General features: G+C 47.3%; 2 protein-coding genes across 4 annotated transcripts in view; one reads left to right on the top strand and one right to left on the bottom strand.

Moving 5' to 3' along the window:
* Positions 1-147: 147 nt before the first annotated feature.
* Knop1 (lysine rich nucleolar protein 1) lies at positions 148-13,637 on the bottom strand. 2 transcript variants are annotated; one of them, XM_052200399.1, is made up of 5 exons: positions 13,555-13,637; positions 10,309-11,240; positions 8,550-8,618; positions 6,470-6,547; positions 148-3,935 (listed from the first exon to the last, which is right to left on the bottom strand). In XM_052200399.1, the coding sequence occupies exons 2-5, from the start codon at positions 11,236-11,238 to the stop codon at positions 3,624-3,626; spliced, it is 1,389 nt and encodes a 462-aa protein (XP_052056359.1). In that variant the 5' UTR covers positions 11,239-11,240; positions 13,555-13,637; the 3' UTR covers positions 148-3,623. The 2 variants fall into 2 exon arrangements, with proteins under 2 accessions (XP_052056359.1, XP_052056364.1); XM_052200404.1 differs by having other exon boundaries at positions 10,789-11,240.
* Positions 13,638-13,660: 23 nt separating this feature from the next.
* Iqck (IQ motif containing K) overlaps positions 13,661-21,294 on the top strand; it is a 129,671-nt gene continuing 122,037 nt past the window's right edge. For both annotated transcript variants that reach the window (XM_052200467.1, XM_052200458.1), the window contains exon 1: positions 13,661-13,896. In XM_052200467.1, coding sequence (XP_052056427.1) covers positions 13,710-13,896 — 187 coding nt within the window. In that variant the 5' untranslated portion in view covers positions 13,661-13,709. The remainder of the gene's footprint in view (positions 13,897-21,294) is intronic.

Here is a 21,294-nt window from a genome sequence, read left to right as displayed (position 1 = left end):
AAAATACATCTAAATTCTGGCTCAACTGTGTTTCAGGCTAGACTGCCCTGGTGGCCACACACTTCAAGTTGCAGCTACTTGGGAGGCAGGCAGAGGCAGGGTTGCTCGAAGCTAGTCAGGGCAAAACATACACATTCAAAAAAAGTATTTGTGCTTTAGGCATAGATTTTATTTATCTTTATTCTGAAACACTATACATGACTAACCTCAGAAAGTAGAAGTTATAAAGTCATATATGTGTGTGTGTTTGTCTTTACTAGTTTAAGACCAGGGCTACTACTGTACATACATTTGGTTCCAATCTATTGAGTACCTCCAGCCCAAGGAATTGAGTAAAATTTCTTAAAAAACCAAACCAAAAATGAACAGATGAGGCTAAGGATATGGCTCACTTAGTGGAATGCTTGCCTGGCAGACACAACATAAAACAGAGTGCATATTACAGACCTATAACCCCAGTAGTCAGGAGGTAGCGACGGGAGGATCAAGACCTACCTGATCAAGATCCCCAGTTACATGTTTGAAGGTAGTCTGGAATATATGAACCCCAGTCTCAAAAAAACCAGATGCTAAAAAATGCCTTTCCCTCTGCTGTGAACATGCATACCAGAACTCAGAATGCACTAGGGTGCTGTTGAAATACTCCTAAGTGGCCTTTAGTTCACAAAACTGTTTCCACTAAAATTATTTTATATGTCCCTTTCACTGTGATGCTAATTCTTTGAAAAGTAACTGGCAAATTCACAAATAATCCTTTGTAAGTCACTCTTCTGCCTCAAGGCTGCCCAGGTCGAACAGCATAAGCACCTACATTGGGCAGAATTCCCAGTGCTTCTGTGTTAACCTCAGCTTAACCTTACGTTAGATCCACACCACAGGGCTCTTAATCAGTCTGCTGACCTGGGCAGAAGTGGTACTGACAGAGCAGTCTCTGAAGCCCACCTCCACAAATGGCATCTACTTCCCCTGGGAAGGACATGTAGAGACGTTTAGGAAATGGAAGACAGGATTCCTCATGTCCGTCTGTCAATCATTCCTGGTTATTACTTTAATTTCAAGCACAGTGACTGCCTGTGGTTTTACTGTGACTGCTTTTGTTCAGAACTCATTGGTTTCTCTGGGCTGGGTGAAGATGTCACCATGTCTAAGCTCTTTTGTGGGTACTCTGGTGGAAAGAAATGCCACATGGCTTCTGAAGGATGCTTGTGTTCTTGGCTTGTGGCCTTTTCCTTCCCAAGTGGCTGTTGTGTCTTCCAAGTCTCTTCCACACTTCTGCTACCTTCCAGTTAAGGAATTTAGTAAAGAACCTACTCAGGTAATCAAGGATCTTATTTCAAATTCATCTGATAGCCAGTGGTGGCTTGAAGCCAGGCAATAGTGATGCATACCTTTAATCCCAGCACTCTGGAAGCAGAGATGGGTGAATCTCTGAATTTTAAGGCTAGCATGCTCTTCAGGGCTACATAAAGAAACCCTTTATAAAAAACAAAACAAAACAAAAATAATGATAATAATAAAAGCCGGTTATTAGTGTCTTTAATTTCCCTTCTGCTCTGTGTGTGTGTGTTTCTGCCTGCCATAATCTAAGTAGCACTAAGAGCAGGGGACAACTGTGTCTGAGAGACTTTTGACTGGTTAGTCTGATGCTACATGGTAGTCTGAGGGCAGGACCTCATAGGCCCAAGTGGATACTGCACAGAAATCAGCTCAAGAACAAAGTGGTAGGAGCGGTGAGATTTTGGTGACTGGTGGACAAGGACATTGCTGAGTGCCACCAAGCTGGTAAATGCCTGAGGGACAGACAGTCAAGGTGAAGGCTGTCTTGGATCACTGACCCCACCCCAGTGCCTTGGAGATAGACTACACCAGGCGGAAGACTGCAGGGTTCTGGGGAAGGTGCAATACGTGGAAAAGGGGCGTGGGGAGGTCAAGCCATTACCAGTAGGACTGGAGCCTGGTTAACAAGCACAGGCGTTAAGTGGCCCACACTTGTGAGCAGCGGACAGGGCTGAAGTCCCTCTGATGAGGCCCTGCAGCTAGCTGTCCTGGCTTCCAGACTTCATTCTTAGAGAACGGTGAGCAGATGGAGCACCTGCGTCAATGCTGAGGTGTCACGTTACAAACTTGTCCTTCAGCACTGAGGTATATGTAACAGCTAAGAAAAAGATCTGGCTCTCACTACCACCCATGAGGTGGCCATGTCCAAGTTTTTGATGAGCTAAGGCACGCTCAAGACTGGAGTGTGACCTCTGGGGAACATCTGCAGATGGTTCCCAGAGTTCACCAAGGCGGGAGAGATTGTCCGGAAGTTGACTCAAATGCACAATTCTGCCATCTGAGATCAGAGGTGGCCTTTTCTGAATCTTGAGGTTGAAGTTATGAGGCCAAGTTCGTCCCAGGAAAGTGGTGTAAACAGGTCTTTGCAACGTGGCCTATGCCCACAGGTTAGGGAACAAGATAGGGAGGCAGTTGCCTCAGGCACTACTGCATCACCTCTGCTGCCCATTTGGCAGGAGTGCACACCTCACCCTCTCCCTGGCTGGCATGAGGGGCATCTCCTTATCAAGGGGGCTGATAAAGGAACATCTACAGAGTTGATTGAAGCCATCAAGGTTCCTAAGATCTGCTGGAAGTTTCTTTGGTTGTAGAGAGGGTTTTCCCCCATCTTCCTAGCAGCATGAAGACACCAACACTGGTGATGGTGCTGGAAAGATGAATGAATGTCCTGGCCAAGTGCGGTGATAATCCCTCCACCAACACCTCATTCCCCATTCCCAGCCAGTGTTTTTGCCAGTGAGAGATCAGGCGAAGACATAGGAAAATATCCTTATCTGAACCTTGATACCAGACTGCCAAAAGCTGGTGGGAGAGAATATCATGTCACATGGGTCTCTGTATCTGGAGCTCCGTGACGATTGCTGTGATATTTTGGGTGGGGGTGGGTATGGTGCTTGCAGCAGATGAAGTGTCTTCTCCACTCCTTATATTTGATTTCATCACAAGTGTCCAAGGTGTTCTGTTTAGTGAACACAAACATGGAACATGTTGCTGAGGATGTCATGAGTCCATACGCAGGATTACCTATTGTCCAAAATGCCTTGCGGTCCAGCCAGTACAGCAACATCAAATCCAAGCTTAGCAATCAGATGGAAGGATGACAGCTGGCAAGAAGCCAGCTCAGGTGTATTGGCCGCAGAGGGGAAGCTCAGCCACACTTGCCTCCTGATAAGAAGGAACAAACTCGGAAGTCATGGCATAACACTTGCTTTCTCCACTGATCACTGACAGACTCTGGGTGATGTACTCATGATGGCACTTAACGGAAGGTGACCCTGGGCCGCTTTATTACTTTATCCCTGAACTTGATAGAGATGAGAACAGCACCCATTCCACAATTAGATTTAAGTATATCAATGTAAGGAAAACAATTTAGTCAGAACCCTCCACGTGTCAACAACTGCTAGCTACTATTAAAATACTGTCACCCAAGGAGTTTAACACAGAAAATAGGAGGCTTTAGCAGTTCATATTGGTCCTCAGTAACTGCAGGTGACTATTTCAGGCCAACTTGACGGATGCAAAACTGGTCAAGAAATGCAGTTTGAAGAACAGGATAATAAAATTTAATCTTGCAACTTGATAGCCCTGGAGGCATTCCGGTCAATGTAGAAGACCTTGCGGGCCTCAGAGTTAAAGCCCAGGCCAGCCCCGTGGCTGTACTTCCAGCTCATGGCCCGGTCATAGTCCTGCTGCAGACTCTGCTGGAGCATTTCTGAAGACTTCTTGTCCAGGGCCATGTTGGACCTGACAGTCATGCTGGGAGGGCGGCTGAATGATGGGGACAGATGCTTAAAGCCACCCATAAGCTTCAAGAATTTTAGCTTCTGCTCTTCATTTTCAAAGCCGGCAGTGTCCCACTGGCCAAACTGGGTTCCCTGTGTGCAAAGTAAAAGGCTGTCATTGCCCTTGAAGATCAATGCTTCCCTCGCTCTTGGCCACACAATGAACTATTTCATTCATCCTAATGAGCTGTGAAGGATATGGCTGTTCATTCCCACATTACAGGTGAGGAAATGAGGCCTAGAGCTTAATGGGGGTGATACAGCCAGATGATTCCAAACTCAAGAATGACCAGCCTGAGAGCCCATTATTGGCTTCTAACAAATAATGTCACTATACACCAAGCTAATCTGCACTCTACTTTCTCCAAACACATGGTGATAACAAGAACACTTCACCTCACTTCATATATCACATAGTGCACCACAAAACACCAAACACCTCTTCTGACTTTGGAACACATCTTAACCTTTCCATAGTCCAACTAGTGTTTTGGTGTGTGTGTGTGTGTTCATACATAATGTGTGTGCACATGTGGAGTAAAAGGACAACCTCAGGGGTTCTTGCCTTCTAATCTGAGACAAGATCTCTATTGATTTTTCTGCTGCATGTGCTTGGCTGGCCACGAGCTTCCAGAGATCCTCCTATATAGCCTGTGTTGTATAATGATCCTCTGATTTTTAGTAGTCCATTCTGAGAGGGGAGCTTATTAAGACCCAGGAAGTAAACAACTAAGTCTTAGGCAGTCCCTGAAACTTAGCAGGTTCATAAGGGCCCTCCCTCAAGGTTACATAAGCAGTAAGGACTGCAGAGCTATTGAACTGCCTGCAACTCATGTAGAATGCTCCAGCGCTCTACCCTTCATGAGTTGTCATTCATGCTGGGGTAGAGTTTTGGTAATGCAGCTCCCTTCAGTTATCCATGCTCTTCTAAGTAACCCATACTCCTGTAACCTCAATTAACTAATTTATCAAGCTTTGGTGGTATCATTACTTTGGTCTGACATTGGCTCCCTATGCGGGATGAGTATATGTTTTGTTGTACCTCTATAGATCAGTGTCATACAACAGACTCTTACCACTTCATAGAAGTTCTAGGATCACAGACACTTGTGCTATGTATCTGGCTTTCATGTGGCTTCTGGGGATTCCAATTCAGGACCTCAAGCTTGAGTAGCAAGTACTTTAAGCACTGAGCAGCTAACCACCCTAACCCTTCCCGCTGCAGCACAGAGCGCATCATCACCCTTCCCTCATCTTCCACAGAGCAGTTTCCCCCACAGCACGGCAATCACCAGCCAGGTAATGTCTAGTCTGACAAGAGAAGGAGTCAGGAAGCAGAGGTGCTCTATTTATCACCAGTGTACAAATTCTCCTTGCTAGAAATGTGAGAGCTTTCCAAGACCCATTCCACCTCAGGTTTGTAAGACTGGCTCAAGTCCCCAAGACCCTGAAGTTATATGCAGCTTGGGATAAAGGCCCACCTGTGTGGCTGATCAAGTCACAACCTCTCTAAGCCTCAAAGTCCTCTAGAGGATAAACAGGAGGCTAAAAACAAAGTAGGCAGACTGCCCTTTCCTCCAGGTGTGGTCCTCCCCTTTTGCCCTGAATTCACTCCAATGGCCACACTTGCCACACATATACAATTTTCTTCCTCCTAGTCCCTTTCATACCTGAGCTCTGCAGTGGCTCCCTCAGGTCACTACCTAGTAGAAACTTCCCTGTGGTCCTGGACTGTAATGGTGTGGTACATTAGCTTGCTCCCGCTACCCTGTCATCAGCCTGGCTTTTTCTTTCTTTTCTTTCTTTTTTTTTTTTTTTTTGGTTTTTTGAGATAGGGTTTTTCTGTGTAGCCCTGGCTGTCCTGAAACTCACTCTGTAGACCAGGCTGGCCTAGAACTCAGAAATCTGCCTGCCTCTGCCTCCCAAGTGCTGGGATTACAGGCGTGCACCACCATGCCCGGCCAGCCTGGCTTTTTCAAGGGCTCAGTCTGAGTCCACTCCCACTTTTGGGTCCTGCATTTGCCACTGCCCTGTCTGCTAAGGACTCGGACCACCATATTCAGAGTCTTAAGATAAGTGCCACCTGTCCTGAGAAGCTTTATTTCTCATCTAGTACAGCACACCATCCAACACCTACCCCTTCCAGGTACTACACAGACCCTGATGATGAGGGTCCTGTATACCTCTGTACACAGCACAGTGCCAGCCCAGGTAGACACCAGCTAGGAACTGGAGGTTATAAAGTTGACTGAAGGCACAAAGAGACGGTGCTATGGCCAGGCTGTAAAACTTATGTGGCCAAGTCCATGGCCCTTACAATCTCCTACCTTCTCAGATGGGGTATGGATATTTCCCAAGGGTGTCTTAAGAAGTCTAGCCCCAACTCCCACTCCTGTATGCTCCTAACAGCCTTCCATGGGCACTTCCTGCAATTACAAAGAGCCCCTTGAGACTACATTGCAGGTCACCCTATTGTCCACAACAGGACATGAAGTCTTGGGGGTGTATCTCAGTGCTGGCCCCTTAGCAGTCCTTTAGGAGTGAAGCTGGCTCAGACCAACTCTATGCTTGGTCAGCTGAGCACCTTAGGTTCTGGATGGATGTCAAGCCCACCACAACAAACCCACCGTCCACTTTTTGGGTTCTGAAGCCTCTGTCTTGCCCGACTCACGATCAATATCTTCTTGCAAGGCCTTCCGTCTCACCTAGGCGAGGATAAAATAAGTAAATAGGCAGCTAAATAAAACGAAGAGGCTGATGAGACCCCGTTCTCTATTGATCTTAATGCTACATAAAGGTGGGGTGGAAGATCAAGAGATTTACTCTGATCCAGAGCAGAGGACATTCTGATTAATAGTTGGTCCTCTGGCCTGAAAACTCGTCATGGGCACAATTTCTTGAGAAGTGATTTTCCTGTAACAGAGGATGATCCACCTTTACCAGAACATAGGTAAACAGTGAGCTATAGGGACTTGGCCAACTGAAGTGCTGAGGCCCTCTCCTGTGCAGTGCATATTCTAGTCACCTTCCGTGAGGACAGCACAGCTTTCTAGAAACAAGGCTGGAATCCCAGCAATGCTGCCAAACGGGTCGTGCGGCCTTGCAAAACTCACCTCCCCTTTCTGATCACTGGATCAGTTAGTTACCTGCAGAAATTGGAAAGCTTGAGCTCGGGGAAGAAGCACTTGTAGCAGAGCCCAGGCGGGGCACGCGCCTGCTAGGCTGGCTACAGAAGGTTCCAGGGCTTTTGCTTCCTTCTCAAGGATTTAGGTCTACCTTTGATTCCCCTTTACAAGACAAAAGCTTTGAAATGAGGGTGCTTTTCATACAATTCAAAACACAAAATCTATAGCGGATGCTGTAGTATAGAAAAGCAGGGATGAGGGAGACAGATGAGGGTTCACCACAACAGAAGCAGTGAGGACAGACTGCCTGCCTCCCGTCTCAGCCACATACAGTACAATGAGCTGGAAGCACACAGGAGGAGCTCATGTATGACAGTGGGCAGGAGGATTCTCAGACATGTTATCTTCCCATTTTACACACAGCCACCTTTCAGTAGTTATGGGGGAAGCAGAAGGGGAGACTCAAGGCCGTCCCTAATAAGCCTCAGAGATATTTAGTAGGCAGAGAACCACAAAGTCAGTCAAGAGCTCTGCAGTGTTGGGTGGCTGGGGCTGCTCAACATTTGGCTGTGTCCTAAGGGGAGACCCCAGCCAAGGGACAGGCCTCAAAAGAGCTGGGGTCCCACGGCTGGCCCCTCTGCATGCTGTCCTGGGCCACTATAGCATTACTGGCCTTGGCCTATTGAGCAGAGCACTCCTGGCCCTGCATGGTGGTTAGGAGCCCTGAAGGCCAGTGGCCCAGGCCCGTCCTGGAGAGGCTCCAGCACATCACTCCCCCCTGGCCCTTTCCTTGGCTATATATGCATCACCCTCCTCCAAGTGCAGTCCCCTCACACCCACAGCTCCACAGCAGGTCTGGCACACATCATCTCTTCTGGGTATCCCTCCTCATTTCTAAACTTTACTCCATCTTCCTTTTCTCCTAAGGTGGAGATGAGAAGCTATGAGACAGGACTGTTCGATCTCTATCACAGTGCTGCCTCAGCAGGCACCCGGGACCAGGTGTCATCTATATGTGCAACAGATACCCTTCCAACACACCCTCCCCTTTCTCTACAAGTGCCTATGAAGACCCATGCTGACTCATAGAGAAGGGTTAGCAGCCAGCGAAGCACGGATGAACACCAGGCTCCCACAGCTCCGCAGTCCTGCCAGGCTCCAAGGGAAAGGAACATAGGAGCATCCCAGTTCTACAAAGTCTAGATCCCACATAGGGACATGCACATGACAGAGCTGATACTAGCTTGTAAGATAGCTCTCAAGCTCCTGAACGGGTGGAGATACCCCATGGGCATGGCTGGGCATGTTTACCTGCTCTAGCTATAGGGTCACAGATCCCCATTTTCCTGACACTCTTCAGTAGGCTCCCTGAGAGGGCCTGTGAGAACCCTCAGAAAAAGTCAAAGCAGCTTTGGGATCCCCTGGCCAAAGGTGCAGGTGGGCTGAGGTTACCTGCCCTAGAGGTGTGCCATGGAATTGACAAGACCCCTTTAGAGATCCCAATCTCCCTGAGCCCAGGAATTTGTGGCCTGATGGGAAGGGAGGGTATCTTGGGGGTGACACCGGACAGGCTGGGCCATACCTGATCTATGCAGGTCTCATCCATGTTGCCTTTTTTTTCCAGCACCACCTCCAAGTCTGGGTCTGACTCCTGCAAAGGCGGCAGATGTTAGCCATGAGCAGCCTCAGAGTAAGGTCACACGATCCAAGAAAGGCCTGCAGAGCATGGCAGCACTAGGTTCTGTCAAGACAGAACCTGAGGCAACAAAGCCCTGCCCACTTTCCCTTTCATGCACCTCTCCAGCAAATGGGAGCATGAACCAGATGACACAAAGTGGAAGCTCAGAGAGGTAAAGGGGGACAACTAGGTCACTGCAGCTCAGTGGCAGTGTTAACTTGAATCCAGGCCTCCTGACTCAAAGGCTGGTGTGCAACTGAGTAACCCTTGGCCTGCTGATGGCCTAGAAGGGTCTCCCCAACCAGGTCCTCAGAGTACCCTCAGACTGCAGGCCAGGGACAATCAGTCCCTGGTCTGTCACGAATGACAAGTGCCAACAGCTTTTGCATTCTTTAGAATGCTGTGCTTGGCCCCAGTATCATACATGTATACAAGACGATGGGGCAGGGGAGCTTTCGTCAGCCCTCCTTACACTATCACTCCTGGCCTGGGCTCTGTGAGTCAGTAACCTGTGCGGGCTGTCTGCTAGATAAGAAGCAGAGCAGAGGGAATACCTTTCCCTGTCTCCTGGGAGAAAGAGGTCCTAACACTGAATGGGAACTAGCTTTAAGCCTCCAGGTCCATCTTACCCTGAATTGTGTGTTGCATGTACCTGTGTCCACAGGTGGAAGCAAGTAGTGTCTTCCTCTATCACTATCATTGCCTCAAGGTGCGGCCTCTCAAACGAATCTTGTCTCTCTCTCCCCCACCAATACATAAGTTACAGGCACATAGTGCCATGCACAGCTTCTTAGGTGACTGTTGGGGATTTGAACTCTGGTCCCAGTGCTATAGAGCAAGCACTCTTACCCAGTGAATCATCTCCCTAGCTCTGAGTTTCTGAATAAAGAGCAGCAGAGTTGCTTTGCCATGCCTGAGGGACCTAAGTCTACCCAGGACCCATGTCATGAAACAGAGAACAGTCTCCCTCATATTGTCTTCTGATTTCCACACTTGAGCTGTGGGTGGAAAACAGAGCCTAATGCATGAGGACAAAGCTGGGAGAATGCCAGTAGCCACCACCACCCTGCAGGCTGCAACACGGAGCCACCATCATCCCAACCCTGTCTGGGAAAGTAGACACAAGCCAGCCACATCTTCCTGATGGCCCTGTATGTTACAGTGCTCCTCAGAAAATGCCATTATCACCTCGTGAAGGCCACAGGGCCATGGCTGGCACAGAGCTGGAGAAGCCAGATCTTACTCCCATTGCAGATGGTCATTTCTTGGGTTGCCGAGACACAGGCTTGGGGAAAGGACACACTGGCATCTCCTAACATACTCTAGGATCCACTGAGCTAGGAGCAACACTATAGCCTATAGTGTAGCTGACAGCTACTGGCTCCTGATAGACAGACAGCAAGTCACAAGAGAGTTACATAAAAGGATCCCCAATTATGGATAGTGAAGGACACCTGCATTACTGGTGACATTAGAGGAGCTTCTGGATCCAGTTTTAAAAAACAGGTGATTCCTATCCTTTTCCAGTACATACTAATGCACGCATGCATGCACGCACGCACAAGGACGCTGGGGTTCTGTCAGCTAATGCACAAGTGCCTGGGCATTATACGTGCATAGGCACCCATATGGCAACCTAACCCCCAGACTCCATGAAACCTGCCTCTTTTTCCTCCTGCCAGGGGTCTTCCTTTACTTCACTCTCTTTCCTCTTCTTCTTTTTCTTCCTTTTCACAGCTGGCCCTTCACCAACTGGCTGTTCCACTTTTTTCTTGGACTTTGCTTTCTTTTTCCCGGGGGCCTTCAGGCTGTCTATCGGGATGAACTCCAAAGCTTCACTTCCGATTGACTTCTTACTCCCTCTCTTCAGGCTGTTCTCCATGGAGATCCGGGAGTTGACCAGGAGGATGTCTCCCTCCTGGTGGGTCTTCTTCTTCTTCTTCTTGGTGCTGTGATCTCTGGGGCTCCCCTGTTTCCTTTTCTGCCCCAAGGCTGCCTGCTCCTCAGCCTCTGCCCCCTCTAAGCATGAGCGCAGAGCATCCCCAGCCTCATAGAGCCAAGAGTCCTGGGGAGGAAAGGCTTCCATGTCAGGAACCTTTTTGTCCTTCCTGTGTTTTTTGGACTTCCTACCAGGTTTGCTTACCTCCTTGGCATGCTTGGGGTCTGGGGAGCTCTTCAGCCCTGAGCCTTGGGAGGCAGATTTTGATAAGGACTTCCGCCTCTTCTTTTTCTTCTCTCTGATGAGGCCTTCTGCTGATGGCTCGAGGACCTGTCTTCTAGGGCTGGGTGACTTTTTCTGCCTTGCCCGTGTAGGCTCAGTCCCCGGGTACTCCTCCAAGTCAGTGCTACACGACTTTTTTTTCTTCTTTCTCTTGCTCAGTAACATCTCAGGGACCTGCACCTCACCCACATTGTTAGAAGGGGATGTGGCCCTTGGAGGAGAAACATCTATAAAATAATCATTATTGTTTAAGACTGAGTATTGAGTCTCTGGTTCTGAGACATTTGCAACCACCCTCTTTTTCTTCTTCTTCTTTTTCTTCTTCTCTGGGAGTCGTGAGCCCAGGTCTGCTTTCTGAGTCTTGCTGACCATTACTGAGAAGAAAAACAGAAATAATGCAGTTTATCATTCTACCCCGACCCAGCCTGTGGTCCCAGAGAAAGGGAAAACAGCTCCCATTCCTTGGGAGCAAGAGGAAAAACAATTAAATGGTAGGAAGTGCAAATGCAGATGGCCCTACATTCAAACCCAAACTCCTCACTCACCCCTTACCTCACTGCACGTCAGTTTCCTGTTCTGGGAGGAAAGAACTCATCCATCCGTAAAGAGGTGCAGGAGACCCTAGAGAAAAGGCTTCGAGCACTTGATTCCTTGTCCACCATCCCCCTGAAACCTCCAGACAGACCTAAACTCAACAGATATTAACCAAGCACCTACTCAAGTCAGCTGTGATCAAGACATTAGCTGGCTTCCATGACTTTTTTTTTAACCAGATGAAGCAGAGAGAAATTCCAAGCAGACTACCACCAGATCCAATAAATGGCAGTTAATAGAACCTTTCACTAGCTCATCTCTACAGTGCTCCTGCTCTAGGTCTAGAAAAGAATCCCGTTCCCCAACCCTTACGATCCCAAGCTACCTAAACAACGTGGCAAGGTGAGACAAGCCCCAGCCAGGACTCCAAACACTTGGGTCAAATGGAAACACTGGAATACTCTTCCTTGCTTTATACCCTTGGCTTCTATGAATTCCAGTATTACCAGTCATATAAAGGTTGAACCAGAAGGCACACAAGTTGGGCTACCTCAGTCTACAAGACAGCTGCAAGCACTGTCTTCAATTTCAATGTGAATGCTAGGAATTACCGAGTGGCAAAGACACATGGAAACCTTCATTACCCAGCTTTCCTCGGGAAAACAGAAGCACTGATGTATGGCAAGTGGCTGGGGATTCAATGTATGGCTTTCACTACGGTCACCACTATGGTTCTTGTTACTCTGTGGACTAGAGACAAAACATGGGAGGCTTCTGAGCAAAGAGGTGGAAATTAGGAGTCCAGGAGTTTCTCTATCCTGCACTCCTGTGGCTTCAGAGCTAACATGGTCCACAAAGGATTCAGCTTGCTCTGGGCAGCTTCAAAGATCTAGGCAGGCTTGAGCCATATAGTTCAAGTCCATTCACCTAGCTTTAGGGGCACACAGGAGAGTCCTGGGACTTCCCACATAAATCATTAACCAAGAAAATGCCAAATGACCCTAGCTTGTGTCATGATGTCAAACAACTAGACCAACAGTATCCAGTTGTCAAGAAAATGTCTGAATATGGTTTTTCCAACTTGACCAATAGGATAGTAGAGTCAACCCTTGAGGCAGAAGTGGAGGGTGACTGGGCAGCTGGATGAAACCCAGCTTGACATAACCCACTGAACAGGTGTACTGTAGGTCTGAGGCAAGGGAGTGACTCTGGCCAACATGGATGACATAAACAGGACTTCGGGGGATGGTAATTACTTCAAGACTACTGACTTTTTTTGTTTGTTTGTTTTGGTTTGGTTTTTTTGAGACAGGGTTTCTCTGTGTAGCCCTGGCTGTCCTGGAACTCACTCTGTAGACCAGGCTGGCCTCGAACTCAGAAATCCGCCTGCCTCTACCTCCCAAGTGCTGGGATTACAGGCGTGCGCCACCACTGCCAGGCAAGACTACTGACTTTTAGAGGACAGAGGAAGGGGACTCACAAAGGAGAGAAAGAAGTCTTGATAGGATAATGTCAAGGAAGACCAAGAGTCTACAGGATTGGGGGCAGTGATCACGAGAAATAACCCGGACACAAATGTCCCTGGCGTCTGCTTAACCAACTTCTTAGGTCAGCCACTCAGCCAACACCAACATCCTCTTTTCCATCCCTGTAACTGTACTTCACTCGCGAGAAGTGGAACCGAACCTACACCGCATCAGCTGCAAACACATGGTTTCTTCAAAAGCACTTTGCTTTTTTGAGACAAAGTTTGACTACACTGTCAGGGCTGGTCTGCAGCGCGCGGTCCTCCTGCCTCAGCATCCTGCGTGCCGGGGTTACAGACGTGGGCCACTATGCCCACTTTTAAATTCCCGCGGTTGCAGTGGTTAGGGTTAGTACGACCAATAAGCCTCGCAGGCCTCGGAGACGTTAATTTACGTCGGCCAAAGCCAACAAGGTGCAAAACACGGACTCGAGCCCAGAGGAGCGTGTGCAGTCCTCACCAACCGGAGGCTGCTTGCTAGCCAGGCTCATCCCTAGGTCTACTCCAAGGCGGGAAGGCTTGGAGAGAGACCGAGGGCTGCGGGCGAGTTTGCGGTGACTAATCTTTGTTTCCTTCTCCCCAAGCGTGCTGGCCCGCCTCCGGGGCCCGCACCAGCCACCCGCACTCACCTGGTCTAATTGCAGGCCAAGACTCTACACGTGAGCACCCGCGCCGCCGCGACCCGGAAGTCAGCTTCGAATTTCTGGCCCGCCCCCTTGAAATCCTTCTCCTTCCGGGTCGCCGCGGCCTCACGGCGCCCTGGGTTGTTGTAGAAACCGCGTCCATGGCGGCACCGAAACCAGTGTCCAGCCGCAGCGTGCTGCGTGAGGAGGCGGGCGGCTCCGCGGACTCGCCGGTCACTACGCGGACGCCCGTGCCCGCAGTGTCGCCCGGATCCCCCGAAATGCTCGTGTCACCCCCTCAGGTCACCGAGCCGCCGGGGAAGAACCTATGGGAGCAGATCTGCGAGGGTAGGCGCCCGCCGCTGGCCGGGCCGGGCGGGACGCGGGCGGGTCTCGGGCGAGACGCGGGCGGGACCCGCCGGGACACGCGTTCCAAGCCTCTATGCGCCAGGCGGGTGACGCGCGCGGGCGGACTAGGCGAGCCTCGGGCCCACACCCGGAGAAACAGGCTGGCGTATATCTTGGATTCTGGTGCGACCACTGGCAACAGGCTTTCAGAAGGAAACCGAGTCAGAGAGTTGCGTGGTGTGAAGCTTCAGAGTAGAGACCCGGATCGCCCGCAGATCGTCCGAGGAAGCAGGGAATGAATGGACTCTGTTGACAGGCTCCGGTAATTCCAGTGTAGGACCACTCAGGAAGTATTTTGGTGTGGACAAATAGAGTTTGATCTCTTCTTGCCCCCAAGCCTTTCTGAACTCCTACAAACACAGGCTAGATCACGTGTTCCTTTGTAGCGCATGGTCATGGGGTCTTGTAATAATCTTACAAGTGGGCATAACAATGGTACCTATGTCGTCGTGGTGTTAGGAGGTAGAACCACCTAGTCACAGATCCTTGGTTACAGGAAGAGTGTTAGTTTTCCTTCATTCCAAAGCCTCCAGATCTGGAAGTCAGAGACACAGATTCATTTATAATATATCCAACTGTCTATCCTTTCTCCCTTTTCTCCCTCGTCTTTTTGGATAGACTAGCCTCCAGCTCAGAATCCTCCTGCCTCAGCCTTCCAGCTCCTGGAAGATTTTCATTCTTGTTGCATTAGCTTTCCAATACAGCACTAATAGAATGTGCTGGTAGATGTATTTGGGGTGTGATCTGGGACCGGCAGAATCAAATTTCTTTATTTTACTTAATTTTGATACATCTAAATAGCAATATACAGCTACTTTACCGAATAATTCCAGGTCAGTAAATGTTTAATGAATGGAAACAGTGAATTTGTCAGTATAAAGAGAAGTATAAAGGGAAGAGAAGTGACTTGGAAGAGGAGAATAGTCAGTCAGTCCTCCTAAACCACCAGGGATTGCATTCCTTCTCTGTAACATTTGCTTTAGAGGAAAGGTTTCATCCTGATGTTCTTGTAAGTTCCATCCTTAGGGTCCTTACCTGAGGAACTAACCTACAGCAATATTTGGGTGTCCATATACTTACTGTCTTTTATCCAGAGAATTCAGTTTTCCAAGCCAATACATCTTCATAATACAGTTATTGTATACTTTGATACTTTTCTTATTGCTGTGAAAAATATCTGACAAAAGCAACACGGGGATTTGTTTTGGCTCACAGTCTGAGGGTATAGAACACCATCTCAGTGGGAGCGCCTGGCAGCCAGTCTCATGCATCCACAGCTAGGAAACAGATGAATTCTGAGGCTCAACTCACTTTCTTCTTTTTATTCAGTCCAGGACCCCCAGCCCACAGCAGTGGTGCTGCCCAATCAAGATGGTAATATCACAAGTAGTATTGGGGAAAGTGCTCTTTGAAGGGGATAATTCCTACCTCACAAGGCTGTAGTGGGAACCAAATGAGATAATGTATGAGAAGATGCTCTGGATTTTGAAAGACTCAATCTATGGTCATAAATATTGATAAACTTGTTTTTGTCTTCTGTTGTGGAATCAGTTTCTGTGGGGTGTGTTATGTCTGGGTAAAAGCAAGGACAAAGGTTTTAGTGCTCTCTGAAAAGCAAGGGAATTGATGTCACTTACAAAATAATAGCTGTTGAGCAATGAGGTAAAGATGACTGATTTTATACAAGGCCATCAAGGCCACTGTGACTTCAACCTAGATGACTGTCCTAGTTATTTTTCTGTTGCTGTGATAAAACACTGACCAAAGGCAACTTGGGGAGGAAAGGGTTTATTTCAGTTTACAGGTTCTAGTCCATAGTTGAAGAACACCAAGACAGGAACTCAAAGCAGGAACTGGAAGCCGCATCCACGGAAGACTACTACTTACTGGCTGGCTCCCCTGGCTGTTCCTAAGCCAGCTTTTCTTACATAACCCAGGACAACCTTCCCAGTGCCTATATTGCCCACATCAGTGAACAATGAAGAAAATCCTCACAGAGATGCCCACACAGGCCAGTAGGTTTGAAGCAGTCCACCAGTCCAGACTTCCTCAGGTAACTCTGATCTGTGTCAAGTTGACAGCTGAAGCTAACTGGAAGAATGAATAATCTAATTCTTACACACATAAACATAGGCTTGTATAGTAAGTCTATGAGGAGTATATTCAGCTTCTTAGAGAAAGCATGACTCTGGGTGTACTGTGTATATCTATAATCCTAGCACTTGAGGGGCTGACATTGGAAGACCCAGAGTTTGAGGCCAGCCTGGGCTATGTAGACTCTCTTCAAAGAAGCAAGGAAAAGGGCAGGGAGAAAAAAAAAAGTGTGTATGCTTCCTGGTAATCTTATCCCTGAGGTTAGGGGATAAGATTCTATTGGGGAAAAAAACATTAAAAAAATTATTGTAGCCAGTAGACCTGGCAGATGCTCAATTTCATGAAAACAAGGTCTAGCATCAGTACTTGTCTAACTTAACTCCTTCCTCTTCCCTGGCTCATGCTGCTGTGTATGTACCTGCCTGCCTATACGATGACTTATTTATAAATGTTCTTCCTCCTCATCATTCTAGCAACAACTAAAGCCTTTGTATTTCCAACATTGTTTGTATCATTATCAATAAACTTCCTTCCAATGCTTCTAATTAAATCATAGTGTGGTTTGTGATGTTAATGGTTTTAAGCATTAGAGGCTCCTTGTCTCCTTTTTTTTTTTGGATTTGGTTTTTCGAGACAGGGTTTCTCTGTGTAGCCCTGGCTGTCCTGGAACTCACTCTGTAGACCAGGCTGGCCTCGAACTCAGAAATCCACCTGCCTCTGCCTCCCAGAGTGCTGGGATTACAGGCGTGCACCACCACTGCCCGGCGTTGTCTCCTATTTTAACACTGTTGTGATTACTGCTATCAATAATTAACCAGCAGCCTTGGTGTTATTAGAAAGTAGGTTGTTCATCCACTGCTCAGATCCCAGCGTGGGTCAGCTCTGAATGAATTCTTCCTCTAACAACAGACCAGCTGAGCAAGCCAGGGAAAATGACACCAACTAGCTCTGGGTTCTGCTCATCAATCAGTGCTTATCAGCATCTTCTTCCACCTCCCACATCTACTGGTCCAAGTTTTAGCCCAAATAAATGGTCCTGCCACTTGGCACAGGACACATTTACTGAGAAGATGCCTGCAGTTGGGAGTGGGCAAGAAACCCAACTTCTTTATACTAACACACATTTAGTGCATATCTTTAACCTCAGCACTTGGAAAGTAGAGGCAGGTGATCTCTGTGAGCCCAAGCCATCCTGGTCTACAGAAGGAGTCCCAAGCCAGCCAGGCCAATGTAGTTAGATGCTGTCAACTGCAAACAACCGCTGCAAACAAAAAACACCAACACTCACTTGATCCATAACCACAGAAAGGCATGCCCCACCACTCATGGCTCGGTGCTCTCTCTGGGCTTCGGTGCCACTGTCTTGTTATTCTCAGGATCCCAGCCTATCACTTCCTCTTCTCTGTGTTGCCACCTTTCACATCTATGCTAACTTATCTCTTCACATACCCTGATCTGGGATCCCAGGAGACAGCCCGATTTTGAGTCCCCCTTCTACCTTTTTGTTGTTCTAAGTCAGGCTTCTGGGAGGAACACACCACCTCTTTCACACCACTTCCATGCCCACTGCCTTTCCAATCCATAGGAGAATAGCTTCCACCCAACTGCCCTAGGTAGTTGTTTTCCTGCCTCAGTCACAAGTATTTACTTGATGCTGGAAACTTCCTATTGGCTCACACATGACTCAGTATTAAACACCAGTGGCTTACTTTCCATCTTAGGGAATGTCACCTTCTTTTACTCAGATACCCAGTCCAGAAGTACAGTTTATCTTAACTGCCTCCATTGCCATGATCCCTAAATTCATTCAGCACCCCTTGAATGTATATAAAATGATATCCATTCCTACCATGTCCCTGCATGACCTTCACTTGGACCTGACTGGGACAATGAGGGAATGGAGAAAAGAAAGACAGAGGTAGGACATTCTGGGCTCTCTGCTGCAAAAACCTTAAAATCCAGAAGCTCGAGAGGTCCTTGCAGATAAACAGGGAGGCAAGGTCTGTGGTATGGAGCAGATCAAGGAGAGGTTTAGCTGACCTCAGTAGGAGTATTCTCTGAGGGACAATCTTCAGGCTGTGAATCTCCAGTGGAAGAATGATGTGGATAATTTCTGCACACATTATCAATATCCACACAGACCAGAAGGGAAGACTTTGTCATTTGCTCCATGGGTCTGAGGTTCTAGTGTTCATGACTTGGCTGTGCCCAAGTCAGCAGCGCACATTACTTCAGGACTTCACTCACTCTGGGCCTCCTCTGCTCTCAGACCCAGTTGTTCTTAGACAGGCTCATTCTGTACACATAGAACATTAAATTCCCCTAATCAGTGAATCTGAGTTAAACTGGTAATTGAAAGATTATAAGCTCTCTAAATAACACACCCTATTTTCTTAAGCACTTAACAGTAACAGGTCAGAAAAAAAGCAATTTTCTTAAAGCACTTAAAATTTTAATTGAGTAGCTTGATGGTAGAGTAGTTCCTTGCCTGGAATTTTAAAGGTCAGGTTTGATAATCCAGCATGAAGGAAAGAAAAAAAATCAGTGAATCAAAATGTTGTAAGCCACTTACTTGATATAAATTTGATTTAAAGAATTTGTGGACCATGATGGTAAACATCTATAATCTGAGCACTTGGGAGGCAGAGACAGTGAGGGCTCTATGAGTTCAAGGCCAACCTGAAAAGTGAGTTCTAGGCCAGTCAGGCATACAGTGAGACCCTGTTCCAAAAACCAGTGTCATCATCATCATCATCACCGTCATCAACAAACAAACAACAACAACAACAACAACAACAACAAAAAAACCCAATTCAATTCATGGGGACGAGGAAATGCCTTAATAGAGTCTTTGCAATACAAGGATGAGAAGCCTAGATTAGGTTTGATTCCCTAGCTCTTGGATATAAGAGGATCCTTGGAGCTCAATGGCTAGAAAACCTGTGATGGGGAGCTGGATACAGGAGGTTCCCTGGAGCTCAGTGGCTAGAAAACCTAGCACAATTGGTACATTTCAGGTTCAGCAAAGACACTTGTATCAAATAAACAATTGAGGCAGACACCTGACACTGACCTCTGAACTCTAAACACATGCATATGGACACATGCACGCATGCACACACCCCCATGGCTTGCACATACATGTGTACACACATGTGTGTATGTGTGTACCTGTCGAGTCTCTAGTGCCTTTGGAGGTCAGAGAGGGTATCAGAGTTGCAGACAGTTGTGAGCTGTGATGTGGGTTCTGGGAACTAAACCCAGGGCCTCTCCAAAGAATAGCCAGTACTTTTAACCACTAAGTTGGATTTCCAGCCCCAAATTCACTTTCTTTACATTACTTAATTCTCTTGTGCCCTTCAGTGTACCAGCACCAGTCTGCAGTCTACATAGATTGGCCCACACAGTGAAACTGATGATTCTTAAACATACCAGACTTTTTTTTTAACATATCGAGATTTTTATACATGAATATTTATGTATGTTGATCACCTCCCTCACCTCTCACATCTACCCTTCCTGACCACTTTTTCTTCCCAACTGCGTGTATTGTGTTTTTTAAATGCACCCAGTCCACTTTGTAGTACCAGTAAATGCATGGGGTTAGGGCCATCCACTGCAACCTGGGCAGCCTCCCAGGGACTACGTGCAAAAAAACCCTCACTCTTTCTCCTCCAGTAGCCAGCCATCAGTTGCATATAGCTGCTTAGCTAGGGGTGGGACTTTGTGAGCCCCTCCCCAATCCTTGCTCAAAGTTTGATTGGCTTGATCTTACGCAGGTCTTGTGAATGCAGTCATAGCCTTGTTGGTTCATGTTTGCAGTGTCCTTGTCATGTCCAGAACATACTGTTTAGCAGTAGTTCTCTACTACCTCTGCCTGTTACAGTCCACAGTGAGCTCTGAACCATTAGAATGGATGTGATATAGATGACCCAGAAAGGTAAAGTTTCTTATTTGAAAGTTAGCCAATTGTGAGTCTCCATATTAATTGCCATCTACTGGGGGGGGGGAGGGGAAGGGCTGAGAGCTGCACTAATCTACGGATATAAGATACTAATTAGGAGCAATTGTATTTAGCAGAATAATGATAATTTCTCTCCTATGGCCTATGGCCTGCCAACCAAAGAGTTCTTGGTCCATTTAACAGTATCAGAGACCGTTGTAGATTGTAGAGTGGGCCTTAGACCCAACCAGAATGCAGTCACTCTCTTGCAGACATTGGTGTGCCTTATTGCCCCAGTGGGCATCACTTGTCAGCCCAGTCATTACTGCAGCTTGCAGTCTTCACATTCAAAGTTGACACCTTTTCTTCCCCAGTAGACTGCATGACATCTCCCAAGATGCCAGTTATCTTATCCATCATAGAGACTTCAGGTAGCCAACATGCCAGGGTCCTGAAGCTAATGTATTTCCCATACCTGGACATAATCATCTCAGCTGTTTATCTTTTGTGTCAAGTAAAAGAATTTGTGTTATGCCTCTCGAAACTAGATGAAAGATTTTATTGAAAAAATATAATGGAAAGAAACAAAATGCACATAAAAGTAGGACATTTTAAGTATGGGTAAGATGATTATACCAATAGAGAAACAGTCTCACTATTAAACATATATATTGTTGAAAACATTTTATGTGTTTGTATGGTGTGCATGTATATGCCTGTGTGCTCATATGTGTCTGAATGCACATTGGTGTGTGAGGACTGGGGGTGGCATACATGTACATGTATGTGTGTGTGTATGCCTTTATTGGCCATAGTTGACAGCAGGCTGCTTCCACAGCCTCCATCATCCTTAACCTTATATATCGAGGCAGGGGCCTGGGGCTCTCTGTTTCTGCTAATCTCGCTAGCTAACTCTCTCCACTTGCTAGATTTCTGGTCTCTACATCCAATGGGCTGGGCGTACAAGCAGGCTGCCACAGCCACCCAGCTTTTACGTGGGTTCTGGGAATCTACACTCCAGTCTCCACTCCTTTGTGGCAAGTGAGACACTCACTGAGCCATCCCTCCAGGCCCCGTTGGAAACCTAATGTATGGAAATTTAGCAGTGTTTTTCTTTCTAAATCTCACATTTAAGAATCCTACAAAAATGCCTCCAGAATAATTACAAATTTATACATATTCTTGTTGCAGGATTATTAAAAAGAAGGAAATATTGGAAACAAGCCAAATTCGCAGGAGGCATGTACTTGCTAAATAAATGTGGCATATAATTTGTACCACTATTGGAGGGCTCGATATTT

Source organism: Apodemus sylvaticus, chromosome 1 (genome assembly GCF_947179515.1).
Source record: "Apodemus sylvaticus chromosome 1, mApoSyl1.1, whole genome shotgun sequence".
In the NCBI taxonomy this organism is placed as follows: domain Eukaryota; kingdom Metazoa; phylum Chordata; class Mammalia; order Rodentia; family Muridae; genus Apodemus; species Apodemus sylvaticus.
Note: the sequence above shows the minus strand (reverse complement) of the source record. Positions and strands in the feature narration are given on the sequence as shown.